Source organism: Typopeltis vanoorti, chromosome 17 (assembly GCF_054136105.1).
Source record: "Typopeltis vanoorti isolate ZY-2024b chromosome 17, IOZ_Tvanoo_1.0, whole genome shotgun sequence".
In the NCBI taxonomy this organism is placed as follows: domain Eukaryota; kingdom Metazoa; phylum Arthropoda; class Arachnida; order Uropygi; family Thelyphonidae; genus Typopeltis; species Typopeltis vanoorti.
In genome coordinates, this window is record NC_143565.1 from 75,136,862 (window position 1) to 75,159,788 (window position 22,927).

Consider the following 22,927-nt stretch of genomic DNA (forward strand, 5'->3'; position numbering starts at 1 on the left):
AATTAAAATTGCTAGTGTTTTTCCTCATTTAATGGATAACATTGCACATTTAGACAAACCAAATTCCATTTTGATGTTCTGATTGAAAATACGAACTGTGTTCATTCATGAGTCTATTTGTTGTGCCGATTTTCATAAAACTTCCAAGTCATTCATATACAGTAGATGGGAATTTTAAATATTGTACTTAGGAATTTTATATCCAAGTTTTGTTTTTTTTGTTCAAAATCATAGGCAAAGGTATCAAAACATGTTGAAGAGTAATGGTGACAAGGAATCACCTTGGAAAATTCCACGTTTATTAATTATTATTATGTTTTATTAGATTAAATTATTATTATTATTATTATTATTTACTAGAAGTAGTAGTAAATAATATCATATTTACTACTACTATAGAATATCATAAGTTGTTTAAAAATAAATAAGTCAACTCAGAATAGCAAATATAAATCAATAGTGACAATGAAACACTTCTGGAAGTGATAACTTTTTTGGTACAATTTGTTCTTCTATCTAGCAAACAAAGAAATAAAGAAAACAGGTCAACAGTGTCTCGATAACCATAATCTCAGGATGCCTGATATCTAATAGATGATAAGAATGTCCGTCACAGGACTATCATCGTTATCAGAAGAGTAAACGATTCACGCCAACTCATTTAATGTTTAGATAAACTATATTACTGCTGAGATACAACGGTTGAAAATATCACAGACAAGTAAAGGTGGCAGCCAGTGCTGGACGTTTCTTTTGGTTCGTGGTACAATGTCGAATGATTGTTATTATATGAAATATTTCTTAAATTCAGTGATTTTTATTTAGTTAAAAGAATCAATTTTAGAAAAAAATATCTAAAATGCCAAATAAGTCTCAAAAGAGAAATCATGCATTTTCTCCAGTTCCTACAGACTCGGACGTTGAAACTGTTCCCGAGGAGCAACGTTGTGGAATTGGTTTATGCAAACCGTTATGGTTACAAAAATGTGCGGATCCCAAAGTATACCTGTTTGTCTTCTGTCTGTTAGGAGTTCTGCAAGGAGCATATTTTACATATTTTGTCGGTGTCATCTCTACGCTCGAAAAGAGGTATGCATTTGAGAGTAAAGTTAGTGGAATCATTATGATTGCCGATAATCTGAGTCCTATTTTCACAAGTGTTTTTGTAGGTTATTTTGGTGGACAAGCTCATAGACCCAGGGTAATTGCCGGTGGCATGCTGATTGTCGTTTTGAGTTGTTTTTTAAGTTCGCTTCCATATTTCATCTACGGACCTGCATTACATCTGATTTCAGAATCATCGGAAACATTCATGAAACCAAAAGAGGAGTTTTGTGACTACTCACTCAGGGAACAGAAATGTACCAAAGACGAACATTCATCGACATTTCCCGCAGTTGCTATTTTCTTTTTAGCTAACTTTCTAAACGGGATTGGTTATATCTCCTTCTACATCATTGGAACACCATATTTGGACGACAATGTCGAAAAAAAGAACTCTCCATTGTATTTCAGTGAGTACATACGAAAAACTATTTATATAAAGTACGTTAATATTACAGATATTTCAATTTTATTTATGAATTTATTTTAATTATAAATTATAAAAATCCGGATCGTGAGCGATGCATCAGGTAGTAGTTCCGAGAGAGAGAGAAAGAGAGAGAGTCTTATTAACTAGTGTATTTTCTAAAAGCATGCTGATTAATAAAAACAATATTACTCATATTTTCTACATGAGCTCCATTTTCCTACAATTAGATATAGTTAAAGATTCCAATAGTTTACAATCAGACAGTCTCGTGGGATCACAGGACCCCTTTCAGTACATGCTAATGTATAAGTCAAGGGTGGATAAAATCGAGAAATAGTCTTGATAAAAGCTAACTTGTTTCGGACGGAAACATTTGACGTATTTACACAACTTCTGTTTTAATATATACAACTTTTTAAGTTTAGAATTGAGACGAAGTCATATTCCAGATCTTCATATCTAATAATGTTGATTCACATAAATGTGGAAGAAACCCATGTACATGAAATTTTAATAATATAAAGCAAAAATATAAATAAATAAAAAATACAGACATTTCCCCTCCAATACATACAAGGAAGAAAGGTTGCTAAGAATTTTCACAGGTTCAGAGGAAAGTCTCAACGTAATGATGCGGTCGAAGGGCATGCAATGCGAAAGTTCTAAAATTTGGAAAGCATGTGACAGAAAAAAAGTCACATGCTTTCCAAATTTTATTAAATTGCATTATACACTGATGAGAGTGTATAATTCACATCTTTCGGTTTCATGAATATTTGAATAACGAACAGTAATTTAAGTTTAAATATTTTTTTTAATTTTAATCTTTTCCAAACTCTTTCTGAGCTCGAAGGAATTGGATATTAGCAAATTAGGTTAAGTTAAAAATGGTTTTCTTCACGATAAAACATTTACAAGTATAATTATTTTTTCTATAGTATATAGGTACCGTGGATAGTTTAATAGATTATTTTCAAAATCACACCATTTTGATTCTGATAGGTAATTAGCCTACTAAATTTTAAAAAAACAATCATTTTTATTTTGTATTTTTTTTTAAATTTTCGCGTGCGCACACACACACACACATACAATCTTGAGTGAGGACTTGACAACAACCATCAAATACTGTATTTTAACATTTTTTCAATCTTCTGTTGATGCTCTTTATTCGGTGAACTAATAAGAGATGATACTACTGAATAAAAGCATTGCGCATTGACGATATTTCTGTGAAGTAAACGTAGATGATGGAAGAAATATTATGATATTACAAGAACCACAATTGACATAATTTATTAAACAGAAAAGTGTGGGCAATATCTAAAAATTAAAAAACAATTGGAAAATAATAAGTAATTCGGCGATCTTTTGAATATTTCGAAATAGAATGACAGGGATTGAGGAAAAGTCTAATGTATTTCGGATTAAATAGCACGAAACCCAAAAGAAATGTTTAAAATACAATCCCAAAGAAAACAAAAGCAAGAACCGAAAGATGAAAACAAAGATACAAAGATGCGGTCACCTGAATTTTTATACGAAGCAAGTCATTCAATAACAATACAAAACAGGCCAGTAGAAAAAAGAATAGCATTGATTGATGAAAATGGAGGAATGATAACCGCTGCAGAGGATATAGTTGAGGTATGTAATGAGCAATTTAAAAGGTATTTCATTCTTGTGAATATGACATCATGCAGAATTTGCATGCAGTGGGAAAGGAGGAGGAACTGTTAGTAAGTGAACAGGAAGTATATGAGAAATTGAATAAACGTCGTGTTAATAAGGCAGTAGGACTTGATACTATATCACCACGTGTCTTTTGAGGTAATGTTTCCGGGAGTTAACAACAGCTTTTACATATCTTTTAAAGATGAGTCTTGCACTAGCCAAGTTCCAAAGGAATGGAAAGAGGATAAAATTGTTTCGATTCATAACGGAGATGATACGACTAGGGCTTTGAATTATTGGCCGGTCTTTGTGTCTGGAGTTATGGTTACAGTGTTAGAAAAGTTAGTTAGGACCAAGATTCAGAACTGGGTTGAAAACAGAAAAATACTCTTTGGTGGCAAGCATGGGTCTGTTAAAGGAAGGTCATGTTTTAGCAATATGCTTACATATTATAATAAAGTGACAAATGCATTGAATAAGGGCGATGCGTACGCAGTGGCATATTTAGATTTTGCAAAGGCCTTTCATAAATTGGCACATGACAAGCTTGTAATTAAATTGGAACGGATGGGGCTAACCAAGAGATTAGTTCGCTGGATTGGAAATTAGCTATCTGATAGGTATCAGCGAGTTGTCTATAGAGTAGCGATATATCAGAAGAGAAAAGTTACTAGTGGTGTACCCCAAGGATCAGTTTTGGATCCATAGCTGTTTCATTTGTATGTAAATTATACTGGAAGAGATCTAAATGGTGATATGCAGTTGTTTGCAGATGATGCAAAGTGGGGAGAATTATCAGGAGTGCAGTGGATGCTGTGGCTTTGCAAGGGGACTTGAATACATTGGCTGAATGAGTAAATGAGTGGGGATTTCAATTCAATGTTGCGAAGTGTACAATTTTGAATTTTGAGAAGAAGAGATGGGATGTAGTGTACACATTCGGTGGAAATATCTTGGAAGGGATCACTTCCAGATGAGAGATTTGGGAGTGATTGTGGATATGGACCTAAAATTTCGGAGACATATTGCTGAAATTGTGAGGACAGCACAGCGGATAATGGGAATTATGCGTAGGGCACTGACTTGCAAAGGTAGGGATGTTATGGTTCCATTGTATAAGTGAACCATAACAAGGGATCCATTGGTGTGTGCAGAATTAGGAGCCTCCATAGCCGAAGCCCTTTGGTCGGAAAGACCTGGGTTTGATTCTCGTCAGTGAGTGAGGAACCTTTATCTTGTCTTTTTCGACTACAGGTGAGTTAGCCGGTCTCATCCGTAGGTACAGTTGTTTTTCACCCAGAAACTCTGGTTTTTCGTTCCCCAGAACAGGCAAACCGGCCCGTGAACACACGTATCTAGAGACATAAGACATACCGGGAGGCATAGGGCTAACCACAATATCCTCGATAAAATAGCGGTTAAGTGAACAGAAAATCTTCGACATTACAAGGTAAAAGAGGAGGGAAGTAATAAAAAGATTTGGTCACCTAGGTTTCAAAAAGATGATGTATTGGAAAAGGTCCAGAGACGATCGACTAAGATGGTTTTCTGGAAAATGCAGTGTGCAGGAATTGGTGGATAGGAGGGATATCATCGAGACATATAAGAACAAGAAATCATTCCCGGAAGCTGTATAAGGAGAATGTGAAGGGGTAGTGAGGAGCAGTATTTTGTATGGAGAGTGTTGAGTGTTTGGAATGCATTGTACGAATGTGTGGTTTCCGCGGAGAAAGTGAACATATTTAATGTGTGTAACAGTGGGACCTGCCGTGATGATTCTTTTGATTCCATGGAGGTTTTAATAATAATAATAATAATAATAACAATAATAATAAGAGCAATACTTCACGCAAAATAACTTTCCTTAAACAATAAACTTTTTAATTTTAAAATAGGACTATTTTTATTCCAGCGTTGCATTAAAAACGGCAGTTTTCTTTTCTTTTTTATTTTCGAATTAATCTTGAACAATTTTTCTTAGCTTGTTTTCAAGTACTTTTGTATACTATAATGGGAATTTGTTTACAATTCCCAAATTCAATCCTAGTTTCTATTTGTGCAATAGTATAAGAGTTGAAATGGGATTCAGCATTCTGTTCAAACTATTGCTCTTCCGAATTTATGAAACAATTATTATTAACAAACAAGCAGTGTAAGAACTTGAAATTTCTAGTAAATGAACTTCGGGTAATATGAAATACCATATTACACACAAAATGGTATTTCTTATCCTGAAATCCCTCTAGTAGTTAAACCTCACATCAAGCTATGATTTCATTTACCATAATAGATAAAAACAAAGTACATACGTCTACTTTATGAAAAGTAATAAAAAGTATTAAGCGATGATTCCGATTAGTGATGAAACAATTATTTTTTTTTTAAATTTAAGCATCGAAAAAAAATTAATTTGTAGTTTGTTTTATTGTTTAATATAATTTCCATTAAATTCTACTACTATAAATGCGTTTTATATTTTATTTTATTTAATATACGTTTGTATCATTTTGAATTTTAGTTCTCATTATTTTTCTAAGATAATAATGTTGAATGACGACAATTAAACACAAACTCGATTATTGGAGCTGTTAACAGTCTCTAAAAATTTCTAAATTTGTATAACAAAATTCATTTAAGATTAGCAATAACAGTATAATGCGCGAGTGCATGCAACTAATTAATATTTGTAAAAGCTTACGTAAATCAGGCTCACCACTGATGAAAACAAAATCTCCACTTTTAGGGAGCAATTTAAAAATAAAAAAAAATTCTTCCCTTACTGACTGCAGTTAAAGATGTGCTTGCCAAATATAATAAGTAATATGATAAATACAACATTAGAATTTTGATTAGTTTACCTCAAGAAGAGAGAAAGCGTTGAAGTTTTTGTCTTAAAGCGGGTTACATCACGAACAAGTAAAAATGGTCTGAAGGATGGATGTATTGTCCTTTCTTCTTCCCTTTCTTTCTTGCTTATCACAGTTTATGTCAACAGAGAGAAGAAACATCTGAAGGCTACCAAGATTATCATACAAGAGTTTAGTTTTCCCTTATATTTTAGGTTTAGTTTGGACATTATCTTACGAAGAATCTTATTAATAAATGAGTCATTACGAAAATACGTGTGTATCGTTAACTGAATTGCGTGTTTACAACAGCTTATGTCTTGCTTCGCATTTCAATTGGAAACGCTTTCTTAATACTTGAAATACTTTAAAAAATGAAGGATTAAAAAAACGATCGTTTTTGACATTTTTTCTAATACTTTTTTTAAATGCGCTTCGTTACGATTACAAACAGATAAAACATAAAAATAAATTGATAAAAGGAAAGTCTTTAACTATGATTACAGTATAGAAATAACATTTTCATTATCAGTAAAGAGAATCTTTTCAGTGTTAGAATGCAAATAAAATTTCGAAACTGAATAAAGTCTTTTTATATAAATAATATAAAAATATAAATAATTTTAAATTAAACAAGTGTTTTTGAAATATAATTTTTATTTTAATATAAATACAATGCGGGAAAATATAGCAGTTTTAGAGACCGACTTAATTTTTTATATAATTTACTAGGAAACTAAACTTCTCGTTACGCTATAGAATATTTCCTGTAAACATAAAAATGTTACGAATCAAAATTCAATTTGTTTCCCTAAAGTTCCTCCTATATATTCTTGCCTGTCACAAAAGTATAAGAAGAAAAACAAACAGAGCATCCCTGGAAAAAGACAGGAGTGAAAAAAACAAAAAAAAGGGCTCAAAAACGATTATTTGTATAACCATATATATCTATGCGCGCGAGAGCGCGCTCACACACACACACACACACACACACACACACACACACACACACACACACACTAATCCATATGCATTAATATACTCCTCATATACTGTTACATTTGCTATAGCATGAAGAATTTCTAGTACAGTTAGGAAGTCGGAGATGTACAGAGCATCCCTGCATAAAAACAGGAGTGAAAAAAGCAAAGAGGTGCTCGAAAACCATTATTTGTATAACTATATATCTATGCACACGCACGCACACATGCTAATCCATATGCATTAATATATGCATATACTATTATTGTTGCTATAGCATGAAGAATTTCTAGTACAATTAGGAAGTCTGAGATGTACATATAAATTTATTACCATTGTGTGTTAGTATAAATATAGTAAAACAATGAAAGAATTGTGCCAACCAATAATCCTCGTATCTAGTAAGATAACATAAGAGGATGTGCTGAAAAAGTTGTGATAATCGCCATGAAGGAATTGAGGTAAAAGTACATGATATGTCTTCTTATATATCCTAAAAGAAAAAGATGAAATTATTATAATTTGATGACACATGAGATTAAAGGTTTTTAAGATATGTTCTTACTTGTGGGTATATCAGTTGCTTTCATATCATTTTTGTTCTAGATATTTATCTGAACTTTTCATCCTCCCATAACATTCTATTATGTATTGGAAGTTGAATAGACTTGAAAACTTCCTTAAAATGAAATGTTTTCAGGCAATATTTAAATGATATACGAAATTATCACTCCCTTACTGAAACACGATTATATAACAGAACAGACTGTTTGCAAACAGTTTTGTCGATTGCATTTGACAGAATCGGTTCTACTTGTAGCGATGTAGGAAATAAAATACAATTTATGTAGAATTACTGGACGTTCTAGATTGTATAGCAAGTCCGATTAATAGTTTAGTGCAGCAATTTTCAACTCTTTTTTACCTTGTAGGAACCCTTGAAATAGTTTTCAGGTTTCAGAAAACCTCTGCGCCTTTGTGTTTGTTTATTGATATATTATACATTTATTATTATTATGACATTTATATTATTTATGTCACGATCTCTCGCGCAACCCATAGCGACATGTTATGGAACCCTAGGGTTCTGTGGAAACGTGGTTGAGAAGTTCTGGTTTAGCCTTCTAGTTTTAATAACAAATACGAGTATTTAATGTCTTTTTCCTGCTAGGCGTTTTGCAAACATTGCAATTATTTCATAGATAATGTTATAGCTTGTTTTAGAGTTAGAGAAATTGCGACCTAACACCACATACAGAGATAGTGATTCCCCCCCCCCCCTTTTAAAGCTAATGTGCTCCTGGTATGGGGGGAAATTGCATATATGCAAAGTAAGACCGCATGGTTGCTGATGAGAGTAGTGTTGTTTTTCTGAAGGACAATACTGGATTCTCATTATGAAAGAAACTTATAAATGAATCGTAATCACTGTTAAACTTTCCATTTCAAAAACAAAGGCAGTTTCACGGTGCTGAACATTTTAAATTACCCTGGTCATTTGTTGATCTTTAACTGGTGCTCAGGTAAGGAAACCTAATCATTGCGGCTTCAATATTTTTTTTTACTTTACAAAATTAATACACACAAATAGGAAAAGTAAGTTGGACTTAATATTGATTAAACGAGAAAAACAGAACTCCACAAATGATTAAAATGATTATCCAAAATAAAACACTAATTTCACCAACTTTACCGGTAATTCCTGTAACCGTGAAAAACAGAAATATTATGCAGGATATTAAAACAAATAAAAATAATCATGATACACTGAGTATTCAAACAACAGATAATGAATTTGGCAGTTATTCTGTATTGGTCTCTTAACACACACACACACACACACACACACACACACACACACACACACAATCATTCCATTATTTTTGAGATATTCTTTAATGCAAACAGAAAACTTACTACGCACGCTCATTCAAGACATCACTTCCTTTCTAGTACGTTTCTTGTAACAGTCGGTCGGATTGCAGTTAACCACTTGAGCAATTTAACTCATGCTATTGATAAACGACGTAATGTAACATCGATATCATTAATACTATTAAAAATTATTGTTTTCACAGGGACATAGCCAGGATTTATTTCTATGAGGTGAAACAAACAAGGATTACGCAAATTCTTTTCATACATCCGCCCATGGTTTTCTAGATAACAAACTGAACAATTTCAAAGCGGAAATAAATATTTCCGCTTTAAAGTTTCGATGCCCTTGACATGCGCTCTTGAAACCAGTACACTTCTTTGTTAGTAAAGGAGTTTTCTAAACTAGTGATAGCAGTTTCTTTATTTTGGTTATATTTGTTTAAATACAATTGTTTTGGATTAGTTATCTTCGCGATTCAATAATTGTTGTTTATTTTTATGATACCAGACGCCCTTGGCTGATATCTGATTCTACTTAAGAGTTTCCAGTGTCACAAAAGTGTATCATTGAACATTACGAAAAGTGCGTAATAATCTACTAATATTTTATTAAAAACTAATGTCGAAATCTTGGCTCTGCTCCAACATGTACCGGATGTTAAAAAATTAATGATAACATTTCAAATCATTCTTCTTATATTTCGAAAGAGATTTCAATTAGTTCTAGAGAAATACTTATAATATTGAAAAAATGTTTTTATAAATTTAATAATATTTATTACTTATTTATTTATTAGCTTAATAAAAGTGGATTTTTATTCACTACGATTGTCAGCCTTTACATATAGTAAAAGAAAAATATATATTAGCTGAAGGTCTGTTTCATGGAAGTATTTATTTCAAAACTAAGTTACAGTATTGGACAAAATTGAGTTGAGTAAGCTGAAATAATGGGGCTACTTCTGAATATCTAAAAAAAAAAAAAGAAAAAGAAAGAAATAATAAATGATTATTGTTAAAAAAACTAAATTTATTCATGAGTTTAAAAAGGGACATCGACATCCAACTGGAGTCCCGAGAGAACAATTCTTTAAACGTTTAATTTAGTTATGAATCATTCGACAGCATTCAATCAGAGTAAAATCAACAGCTTAGCATTTTGCATTATTCTTAGAACTACTGTTTTTCCTTTCAGTCGTTTCCAATCGTAGGTGACTTTGTAGGCATTGCCCACAAAATATTCCTAGTGAGATTTTTACAGGATAATTCACCATTGCTTTCCCCAATCCCCCAATTTTATCCGGGCTCAGGACCGGCATATGGGTGGGACGTATTCATGACTTAAATTCCATGTGTGTGTTCACGGGGGCCGGCTTGCCTGTTCCGAGGAACGAAAAACTCGTGTTTCCGGGTGGAAAAAAAAAAACCCTTCTTCCGTACAAGACCGGCTAACTCACCTTTCGTCGAAAGAGACCAGATAAAGGTTTAGACTGAGATACGGAGGCTCTTATTCTTAGAAGAAAACATAAAATCGAAAACATAAAACAACCGGCATGCAAACTTTCGGTATATCTAAAGAGGGGAGGGGAGAGAATGTTCCCACTAATAGCTATCTTTCTCGACATCCATAAGATTTAATACCACAGTAGCTTCCAGTTTAGAACCCCTGCTGCTAAACTCCACATTTTTATTCTCTAAAGGGACTAGGTAGAACTCTTTTAGCCATAACAAACTCTTGGAAATTATTAGGTCCAACCTTAGTCATCACTGATAGTTGATCCCTGGTTACCAATCATTTCAGAGAGCCACCAAAAGCTGATGCTATCTCGTGTTCCCAACCTTAGCTTTTGTCTAAAGCAGTGTGAGTGAGATGGGTTTTTCTGAGTTACGAGATTAAAATCCTTATGTCTGAAAAAATAAAAAAAAAGCTTAGATAAAGTTCTACTAATTGGAAAAAGAAAAGAGCTGGGACGATTCTCGTGTGTTTTATTATTATAGATGCCCAGATAATGCAACTTTCCCTGACAACTAAAGTAATTTTTCTCTTGTCACTGATTGCCTAAAAACATAAGTTGTTTTCATGGCGTTTACAAATATTGCAGCGCTGAATAAACTACATAATTACATTTCTATAAACCAAAAATAATAAGTGGCCATTCATTTAACGATAATTTTAGTTTAGATACTATATAAAACTTCTTGGGTTCATTTTCACTTCATTTGTCATATTTCTTAATGATTTTTGAGAGAGATGTCCTTCGTTAAATATCTTATTGTTTCAGATTGATGTTATGAAATATGCAGCTGACTTTATCGTGATGTTTAATGTCAGTATTAAAATGATATTACACACCATGATATTAATCTACATTTTCGCATTTTTTTTTTAATTATTGAAAAATTTAGACCTCAGCGTGTCCATCTGGGGATTTTATAATATGCCACATCAATGCTGAAAATCGTGTGACTGCAGTTAATATGCCAAGAATTGCTTTTTTCTACGTTTTTATGACTTAGGCGTAACGGAATAATGACTTTTATTATCCATAAGACTTTCAAAATGAGTATGCTTTCAATGAAGTGCTGCACGTGTTCCATATAATTTAGCAACGAACCGCATTATTCACATCATCTTCCTGAATGCTTCAGGGAAGTAATGAAAATACACCGAGAAAGAATATTTTAGCAAATGAACATCTGGTTTTATGAGCAGTTTTTTAAATAAAAATAAATCTGTATGTGATAGGAGTATCTGGTAGGAACTAGGCTACTTCAGCATCGGGACATATAGTGTCCTTGCGATCTGAAGATCAACGACAGGATTTCACATATTCGCAGCTTTAAATGCAACAAAATGCACACACTTGAGAACAACTAATATGCATACATTTATAGCACAATATTTTAACTAATGATGTTATAAGCATTTCTTCTATCAGGTTATTGGCTTTTGTTCCTAATTACCGGTGAGAAGAGAAATACTTCGTGAATTTTATTCGGTATTTAAATAAGCTCATTTCCAGCATTCTTCTGACGGTTAATTCCATAAATAAGCATAGCTCATTTTATGAACATAACATCAGATGTCAGCTATCATGACTGAAATACGTAAAAGAAACGCAATTTATTACACTCAGCTCATTACCACGGACTGTCAATCTCCTCACTCATCTGTTTAATCATAATATTCTGTTGTGAAAACACTATCATTTTGTCCGGTAAAATTAATTCAAATGGTTGAATTGTTCAACCTAATCATCAAGAAAATAAGACATCACAGATATAATTCTTTAACAATGATTGAGATGGTTTGGTTAGTACTGTTAATTTTTGAAATGCAGGAATAAAATCTGAGTTTTTGGGATTAAAAATCCTACGTGCCTGTTCCAAAGATCGATTATCTCGACCACATGCAGAAGAAAGCTTTGGGAAAAATTCCTTTAGTCGGAAACTAGAATCGTGGTCTTTCTTCGGTGGCCTTGTGGTGTCATGGAAGCAAATGTTATTTTCCACAAGTCTACACAAGTACTCACAATAAGAGGTTGTCAGTTCAAAATCATTGGATCATACTGTATTTTCCTTTCCATTCATTTCTTTTCTCTTTTGTTTCTTTTTTCATATTTTAGAGGGTATCCATTCAAGATGAGAAAAAATGAGATCAAGAAAGGAGTTAGAGGCTAGATTATTCTCAACGTAGAGCGGTGTTATTGGAATATAGATTGCCTTTGGACGTGGTGAGTGTAGGTGGTGTGAGTGAATTCTAGAAAAGGTATGATAGAAGGTGTGGGTGATATGTGATTGCCCTCAGTGAGTCCCTGGAGGTCTCTCTTAATAATAATAATAACAATAATTTTTAACATTTTATTAGGATAACCAAGTTATTTTGGATCATTATGGGTGGCGTCACTACCCAGACCGGTTTCAACCTTTTATGAGGTCTCATCATCTATATCTCCTCCAGAGATTTTTATTAAAAATAAAAACACCTTGGTGCAAATTCTATAGGTAAAGTTGATAAAGCTCCGTATTACTATAACCTTGGTATTTAGGGTCTAGTTACTCACTGATGAGACCTCAAAAAAGGTTGAAACCGGTCTGGGTAGTGACCCCACCCATAATGCATTGCAGTATACATCTTCTAGTGAGATGTGCTTTACATTATGGGAAAATACTAAGAATAGTGATCAGAGCTTTACCCACCTTTACAATGAGTTGCCCTGGTGTTGTATCATCTTTAGACTTGAACTGTTTCAGGCGTAAACTTAATTGTTTGCATACTTGAGATTAGGAGTTAAAATAACCAAGTTTATAAAATAACTTGGTTATCCTAATATACAATATCCCTAAGTTAAAAAATGTATTTTATATATATATATATATATATATAATTAACAGCTGCAAAATGCCGCTTTGTTCGGCACAGCATTCATATTCAGAAAGTATTTCCACAACTCATAGGCCCTTGGGTAGGCCTATGAGTTGTGGAATTAGTGGAATATACCAGCCTTTTACTTAAGACTGAGGAAGCAAATCAAGCTTGGATGAATATTATATATAATATTTATAATACATTACATGAACACAATTGTGCATAACAGATACTTGCACTACCTAATATTTTTAAATAATAATAATAATAATAATAATAATAATTGTTTACAAAACGTATATTATTATAACATTAACAATGATGATTATTATAGTTTTTTTGCATTTTTACACTCTATATATACAATAACAGTACATATTATTTCTCTCTATAATAATTTTTCTTAATAATGATAATGTTTTTCTATTATCATCATACAGAGTATTTACATATGTACAATTAAAACATTTTCTTATCTGTACAAAATTCTGTACACAGTTTAAAGTACCTTATTTCTTTTTAATATTTTTTTCTTTAAATATAAATAATATACATTTTTTTTCATATCAGTATCATCATTTATTATTATACACAGTATTGACATACACATTACAATAATTTGCAGTCTATGATTATGAGGATTAGTTGAATGAGGCGGGCTGATCTCACCTACTTCGAAGCTAGGATGAACTTTTATGAAGAGAGTAGGATTAGCCTTCACTATTTATGTTGTTTGGTACTGTATATGGATGAAATGTAGGCGTTGGATGCTGGTGATTTGTCATGTGTGTATGCAAGTGTTAATGCTATATTAACTGTGTTGGCAGAGTTTCCAAAGTTCGTGTTTTAATGTTCTGTAGTTGTCAATGTGTGTTTTAAATTTCTTGGTAGGTTGTTGAGTTGCGTGGGTATCTGATGCGATCTCACAAAAGAATCGTATGAGTTGTTGAAGGGTCTAGGGATGTAAAGTTGTTGTGGGTCGTGTCATGCGATATGTGTCTCTGTTGTTACGATAGGTGATGTTGAAGTAATTTCTTAGTAACATTATGCAGTGTTTCATATTTTTAATGCTCAGGATTGTGTGTATCGCTATAAGCGTTTCGGATATTGGTTGTGTATAAGGTCTTCAAATCACTGTTGACACGATTTCCCTGTATAATATTTCTAATTTTGTTAGGTAGTTGTTTGATGTGTTTGGTAGACGGTTATACCGTATCTGAATAGAGATTCACAAATACCGTGATATAGGATTTTTTTTTAATGTTAAATGAAATCATGTCTTTTACTTGGAAGAGTTTTGCTGCGCGGATCCGGAGTTTAGTATGTAAGTAATCTATATGTTTTGTCCATTTAAGGTGCCAATCTATGTAAAGGCTAAGATATTTTGCATGCGTTACGGGGTTTCATTTCGGGACATTGGCAGGTATTTTTATTGTTAATGCAGTGGTATGTGTGATAGTGTAGCGATAGTGGTGTGGAACGCGTGATTCTCGGATTATGTATTATTAACATCTGTGTCTTGGTGCCATTGATCACAACTGAGTTTTGGTAGAAGCATATTATGATTTCAATTAGATCTTGTTGTGCTTTGGAGAGAGCCGTGTTGATGTCTGTGTGGATTGCTAGTAGTGCGGTGTCATCTGCGTACTGAAATATTCGACTTCGTGTGGCCAGGATATCAACATCGTTAATGTATATGTTAAATAGAGTGGGTGATAATATGGCGGCTTGTGGGACACCGTGTTTTAATTGTATACCCCGGCTGTAACATGATCCTATTTTTGTTACTTGTGTTCTGTTTGAGAGGTAGTTCCTGAACCATGTATGCAGTGTTCCTCTTATCTCGATTGAGTATAGTTTAATCAGTAGTATGTCATGTTCAAGTGTATCAAAAGCTTTGGTTAAATCAAGCAGTATGAGGACAGCGTACTTGTTTTTATCGAGGGCTTTGTTTATGGCGTCGGCGATGTTTTCTACTAAAGTGATTGTGCTTTTTGTTTTGTGAAAGCCATATTGATTTTGTGAGATAATGTTGTACTTCTGTAAATAGTTCTCTAGTCTGGTGTGTGTGCTATTTTTTCTATAATTTTTGAAATGACAGATAGGTTAACTATTGGTCTGTAGTTCTGTGTATCATTTCTTTTACCATGTTTGTAAATTGGCGCAATTATCGCAGATTTTATTTGTTATGGAATAATACCAGTGTCGAATATTATGTTCACGAGTCTCAAACGTATTGGATTTATTTGTTCAAATTTTGTTAAAAGGTCTTTGAGTTTTATTCTGTCTATTCCTGGATCGTCTATGGTTTTAGTTGTAAGAATGCTTCCTTCAGTTCCTGTTTTGTTACAGGTGGAAAATATATTGTTTGCTGTTCACTTTGTGTTGGTAATTTTTTGTTTATCGTTGGTAGATTATCTTTTTAGAGTTGTGTGATATTGTTTGTGAAGGCGTTGTTGAATGAGTCTTCTAGTTCCTCTTGGTTTGTATCCTGACCGAGAGGGCTGCGCCAACCCGAGGGTGCAAGGGGTGCACCGTACCCTGACGCAACATTGATAGGGCGGCATTTTATAGCTAATATCTAATTTGGATTATACAATGCAGTATTAGGTGCGGCCGATAAAAGTTTGCACCCAGGCGGCAAATACCCTTGGCGTGCCCCTGCTGACCGAAGCTTTTTGCAATAAAATCTTGTGCTGAAATTTTCTTTTTTCGATTATAATTCGTTAAGTGTAGCCCATGTTTGCTTCATGTTGTCGTGATATTCCATGAATTTTTGGAAGTAGTAGTGTCCTTTTGCCCTACGAATTTTTGTTGTTAGTTGATTTCTTGTGTGTTTATATAATCTTTGTGGTGGAGTGTTACTGGGTGACTTTTTCAGTCTTTTTCTATAGATTTTCCTTTGCAGTTATACCATTTAGAATGTCACAATTTATCCATGGATTATTGTCTGTTTTTTCGCCTCGTTTGTGTTTACAGAATATAATTTAATAAATATAATAAAATTTACAGAGAAATTTACGGAATATAATCACAATATGAAGCATTTAAAGCCCTGTTGCTTTTTTGCATATTTCTGTGAACATTAGCTGGAAGTTCTCATATAAAGTTACAGGATCGTTTATTTTAAGTAAGCAATTCCAGTCTGTATATTTTACAATAATAATAATAATAATAATAATAATAATAATAATAATAATAATAATAATAATAATAATAATAATAATACTTGATTTCGTACTCTCCCCCTTAGGGAATACAAACATTAATGGATATATTTATTTTTTATCATGTAACATTTGCTTTTAATACGTTATTAAAATATTATATACACATATACATTTTAAATCTATTTCTTAATGAAATTTATTGAACTGCCCTCTATATTTTGTGCAATATTTTGTATTTTACAGTAATGCCATAATCATACTTTAAACTTGGCCGCAGAGTTATATTATAGTATACCTACCATATAATGAAGGGAGAATTCAAAGCCAAATCCGACCGAAAGAATTCTTATCCTTATTTCCATAGTCTGCCTATTTGTAAATTGCGTGTGTTTTCCGACTTCGAATGTTATACAGGATGAAAATTCCAAACAGTCCACGATGAAATGTTCCTTTCACCTCCGTAACGGGCTATTTCTGCTTCAAATGAAAACCGAATAAAAGTTCCTCTCGTCAGCGATCGGATTCAGACTCATAGTTTTCCATTCAAAAATCAAATGTTGCAACTGAGTTAAGCGAACTCGGCTATTATTATTTTTTTTTTTTATTGTTATTAATCGTGAAACGAAAGTTAGCATAATTGTAGTGCAGTATACTTTAGTGTAGGGTGTCAATACATCATTAAAATTGACTTTGGTACATGTAATTTGTTGTAGTATACTCTTTGAATGTATGATATACATCCAACGAACATTTGATAAACTAAATAAATAATCTGTTTTAATATTTTACAACTTGTTACATCTCTAATTTTATTCAGAGATTCAATAAGCAACACGAATTGAAACGTTTGTAAAAGTAATTTCTAAATTATGTAAAAATAGATTAAAAAAAGAAAAAAAATGATTTTCACAAATTAACATATTTTATTTATTTATGTAGTTATTTATTTTTGAAACATCGTTCTGAAAAAAAAAAATGCTGCGTTCTCCTGTCCGTGTTTTACGGTTTCAATTTTAAATGTTCCTTGCGTGTTCACGAAATTTGGACCGCAATCTTCTAGACTAAAAGGCGAGTGTTGATTCACAGATAGATTTTGGAGGCATATTTATATCTACTCGCAATGTAGGATATCCAGAACGGAAAGGAGACTTCCTGACCTCAAATGGAGAGGTTCAGAAATCCGATCGTTTATTGTTAATTAGAGAGCGACGAAACTCGTGCCTACGTCCTTGGTTAAGGTGTCCGATTTCCTTGGTCAAGGATTCTTATGCTCAAATTCGATGATATTAACTTGAAATGATACATAATAATTAAGAACAAACGCTCTTGCTTAGGTATGACATGATTTTGGTTTTTTGCCTATGCAAGGAATAAATTCTCGAAAATGTCCCACATTTTCCAGATTTATTTCTATTCATTGGAAAAAATAAAAAAAATAAAAGATTTTTTTTAAAATTTTACAAATGAGCATATTAAATTGAATTAAAACAAAGGTCAAAGGTGAGATGGTTACGATAGAATAACCATTAGTTTAAAATAATATTTGATACAGTAAATATTTATAAATCCTATAAATTATAAATCTTGATATTTTTTAAAATAGCATTTGACATATTATTACTTATGAATAATAGTAACTAATGAATTGAGGATGAATTGGGGATATGAAATTGAAAAAACCTTGGTCTCTAGAGCAAGGTTAGGTAATAATTTAATGCCGATTCAGCTTACAGCTAAGTAAGTGTTGTCGCTTTGCAACATTTCGTGAGTGAGATCTTCATTTGAACAACAACAAAAATAAAAACCAATTATATATGAAGGATGATTATTAGCTAGTGAAATGGGAATATATTTCATTTTCAGTTTGACTCTTTTCTGAAATCAAAATTATGATTCTTTTCATGGTCGGATATTAAAAAAAAAAATAATTTTCTTGCTCCTTACCCTTGATCTTTGTACTATGTACATTTGATTTCCTCCACATCAGTTGGCATCATTTAATTTAAATAATTTAATTACGATTACTTTAATAGACAGAAAAATTAAAACTATAAATTTTATTTGTGAAACGCATGGGAAAGGAGTTTTATTTTATAAGATAATTGGCTTATTACCTTTGGAATGCCACTTTGCAGATGACGTAACCCATAGCCTTTTAAATTCCAAAAACTACTCAACTCGAATGAAGCAACTTTCTATAAACTTCTCATTCAATTTACATCTTGTACAGAGGCTATGTTTTGAACCAATAAAAAATTGTTTTACGCTATTGATAGATCATACGTGTCTTTTTATATTTTGATATCAAAGCATACATATAGAAATGAAAATTGGTGCAATTTAGTGTTTATTCTTTAGCTATATCTTCTGACCATTTTATCTTATCTCGTAGGTGCCATGGCTTCTCTAAGAATCTTTGGACCGGCCTTGGGATTCCTGCTATCGTCTTTCTGTCTCAGCTACTATGAGGATCCATTCTGTAGGTTAATATTTTAGATACATTTTTAGATACTAAGTTTTGTTGAAACATAAGAAATAAGTGAAACGAAACAAAACGAAAAAAAAAAGATATTGTTACACACAGGCCTATCTGGAGTCTGCCTTTAACCTCTCCCTTTTTTTGCAAATCACACTTCCATTACGCTTAATAACTCAAATATTAAAAAATGAAGTAATGAACTAATCATCTGCAATTATTTTTACTCTTCTTGATAGCATTATTAGTTCATCTTATTCTTCAACAAAGAACTAAACCGAGATGTTCATTGCCGATTATGGTGGTTTTTCTCAGTTTGGTGTATCCTTAAACTACAGAATTTCAGATTGATTTTTGAATTTTGACTGAATTGTTCAGCCATTCTAGAAATGACTGAACGATTAACTGATTCTGATAATAAGGAATGATCTTGTTTTGATCTTAATTTTTTAATGTTTGTTAATTGAATAAGAACATAAATGTTTTACGTAAGAAGTGCAGAAGTTGAGTTCCAAAGTCCAATGTATTAGCAAAACTATAAAAACTAATGCACGCTTAAATTTAACAGATGGTTTTATGAAGTACAGGAAGTAACTGAGAATGGATGTTCGCAATTGGCTTGCAAACACAAGCAATTACATTGCCTAATGTATTACTTCATTGATTTGATTGCTTCAGCGTAACTCTAAAGAATAACAACAGGATAGAAAATGAATTCATAATAATTAAGTACTCATACCTAAAGATATTGAAAATTATTTCGCCTTCAATGGGATAGAAGGTTTATACTGACACACTTACACATAGAAAAAAAACATACTGTAATTTCTTTATATAAAGAAAACATCATTATCTTACTGGAAATTTTAAACGAAACTTCTCTTTCAATGCACATTTTGTATATACAGTATATATGAGGACGTAAATATATAGGCAATAGGCTGTGTATATATCTTGAGTCTGAATGAATTCTTTACAACTGCAGCCGAAGCTAATCAAAGCTGTGAGGCTAGTATATTATAACTATTAATTGCATGTGTTCGGTGCACTGGTTGAAAAACAGTTTCCAGGAGGAGAAATCCTGTACCTTAACATGAGACCAGCTAACTCACGTTTAGTTGAAAATTCCCATAAAATATTCTTTGCTTTCTAGACTGATTTCGAACCAGTTTTTTCAACCAAGGGAGACATTTTACGACGTTCTCGAGATTGGGCCACGAAGGCGCTGTGTCCATATTAAAACAAACGTCTATAAATATAGACCAATGATAGACACTGTGAATATAAACAGATACAGACAGTAAAAGGTTTACACTGTCTGTGCGATTCTTTAATATACTAATACTAAAATATTTATATATCATAATTTAGTTTAGTACCACTACAAGAATCATTTATATAAGTAGAAAAAAATTTTATTTATATACATACAGGTAACCCTCGTATAACGCGCTACTTATACAACGCGGTTTCGATATAATGAAGTCTACAAATTGTAGTATTCCTTGTTGAATGCGGTACTTATACAAGACAGTCTACAAATTGTAGTAACCCTTTATCTTTTCATATATTTTTCAACGCGCAACTTAAAAATCAAATTTTATCTTCGTTAGATTTGCGTGTGCCCGTATCGCGCATGTAGTTATAAGTAGCGAATTTACATTAGGGCAGTGTTTCTCAACATACGCCTCAAAGGGGGGTGGGGGGCAATTTGAAAATGTACATGTACATATTTATATTATACTTTTTCAGAACTTGGCTGACTATTATGCTGGAGGGGGGGGGGGGGCATCAACATTTTTGAGACGTTGAGGTTGGGCATCAAGATCTTTGAGACGTTGAGGTGGGGCATGATCCAATAAACGTTAAGAAACACTGCATTAGGGCAAATACCCTTTAGCACACATGTACGTCAATTGTTTACCGTATTAAGTGTTTATTGTTGAAAATTTTCTTCATTTTCTGCGAGGAAAGCGCATTAAAAATCATAAGTGTGTTAATCTCAAGCTAAGCACTTTATTTTTTGGTGAGTTACATACAATATGTAAATGCTTTTCTTCATGTAAAAAAAAAATATTTTTATGGTAATGTAGATATGGTTGAAAACGAATTAGTGAATTAATTGATGAGGAAATAGATTTAAATGAGGAGGAACTGGTACAATTAATAGACGACGTCGAACCAAATGGCGGGGAAAGTTCTGCCGAATATTCTGAATGCGATGAATCCGTTAAAAAATTCAGTTTAAAGAAATTAGCAGAAGGATTGAACTTGGCAAAAAAGTTATTTTATGGATAATGATCTCTCAATGGAGCGCTCCGGAAAATTCACGAAACACTCGGATATTTGTTTAGCTCCGTATTATGAACTTAATAAAAAATTGCAGCATAGTGGTAAGCAAGGTCTTATTACTGACTTCTTGATAACTAAATCAACTTACGTATGCAATGAGAATTATGCAAATGATGTCCAAGAGATTTCAAGTGATGACGACATCCGGCCACTCGAAAATAAAGAACATCTACGAAATGTTCGTTTTGAAGACAGTGATGGCGATTAAAATATACACTTTATTTTATTTTGCCTAAAACATTGATGCATTATATGCAATGAAGTTTACATATAATTTGTAATTTTTTTTATAATATTATACTATGTATTTGTTTCCTAACTTACACGAATTATCAATTAAATAAAAAAAAATATTTTTTATTGGATATGTCATTGTTTATATAATCTTAAGAAGAAAAAAAAAAACGATTTCGGAACCTTACCCTACTTTTTCTAATATGATCTGAGTCTCGCATAACGCGGCATTTCTATGGAACCTAACATCTGCCTTATACGGATTACCTGTGTATATATATATATATATATATATATATTTATTTCGTTGTAGATGATCCAGGATTTTCGTTGGAAAATCCACGGTGGATAGGAGCTTGGTGGATGGGATTTCTTATATTAGGATTCTGTATACTAATAATTTCTCTCATCCTTGGACTTTTTCCACGAGAACTACCTAAAAAAGGAAAATCACTTACATCGCATCAGTATAAAGAGGAAGACGAGGCAAAACATGGAATCCCCAAAATTCATGGTATGTGGGATGAGAATCACTTGATCGTTATTTGATTTTCACATTGTTATTTCGGCTTTACATTCTCTATACTTCGACATGCATAATTATTAAGCTACAAAAAGCTAAAAACGTAAGAAGAATAAAACTTAACATTTTATTCACGATAATCAATCAAACAAAAGCACATTTTCGTAGTTTTAGTGTACATAAACAACGTTATTTTTCATTAGAGATGCCTCGGGTGATAAAGAAATTACTGAAGAATCCAATACTAATGTGTCAGGTCATTGGAATAACGCTAAAACTAAACGGTTTCCTAGGATATTACGTCTTCATGCCCAAATATATGGAGTCTCAATATCAACAATCGGCTTCATCAGCAAGTTTATTTTCAGGTAAGACAGCTTACCCTATTTATTTCACTAAAGTAGAACTATTTCAGTTTCAGCCGAAATTTAAGTTAAAAATATTCTTACTGAAAAGATTTTAAAAAGTTCTTAGTTTCATTGGGATTTTTTCTTTACCTGCTTCTTAAATCTTTTCCTAATTGACAGCTTATTGATGTGTATTAAAGGTTCTACAGGCATAATAGCCATGATTGTTGGTATTATTCTTGGTGGAGCAGTAATTCGAAAATGCAAACCTAAACCTCGAGCACTGACTGGATATATAGCATTTGCTGAGTGTATGACAGCAGCTGGATTAATAGTATCATTGTTTTTAGGCTGCGCACCACAACAAATGCCTGGAACAACTTCTTCAGATGGCGGGTGAGTAATCGTTTTAAATTCTTATTGCATTAATATTTTTCGTACTAATACTTGCTTTCATTCAGTTGGTTGTTTTGAATTATCACCATGGCAACTAAACTTATGAAGCGTGTATTATCTTTTTGTCCACATATATTTTTAGATTGA

At 32.5% G+C, this 22,927-nt stretch overlaps 1 protein-coding gene across 1 annotated transcript in view; it reads left to right on the forward strand.

Moving 5' to 3' along the window:
* The first annotated feature begins 708 nt into the window (after window positions 1-708).
* LOC150097500 (solute carrier organic anion transporter family member 74D-like) overlaps window positions 709-22,927 on the forward strand; it is a 44,614-nt gene continuing 22,395 nt past the window's right edge. Inside the window, exons 1-5 of the mRNA XM_090407670.1 lie at window positions 709-1,514; window positions 18,845-18,931; window positions 21,828-22,028; window positions 22,241-22,405; window positions 22,585-22,780. Of these exons, the coding sequence (XP_090263796.1) occupies window positions 860-1,514; window positions 18,845-18,931; window positions 21,828-22,028; window positions 22,241-22,405; window positions 22,585-22,780 (1,304 nt within the window). The 5' untranslated portion in view covers window positions 709-859. The remainder of the gene's footprint in view (window positions 1,515-18,844; window positions 18,932-21,827; window positions 22,029-22,240; window positions 22,406-22,584; window positions 22,781-22,927) is intronic.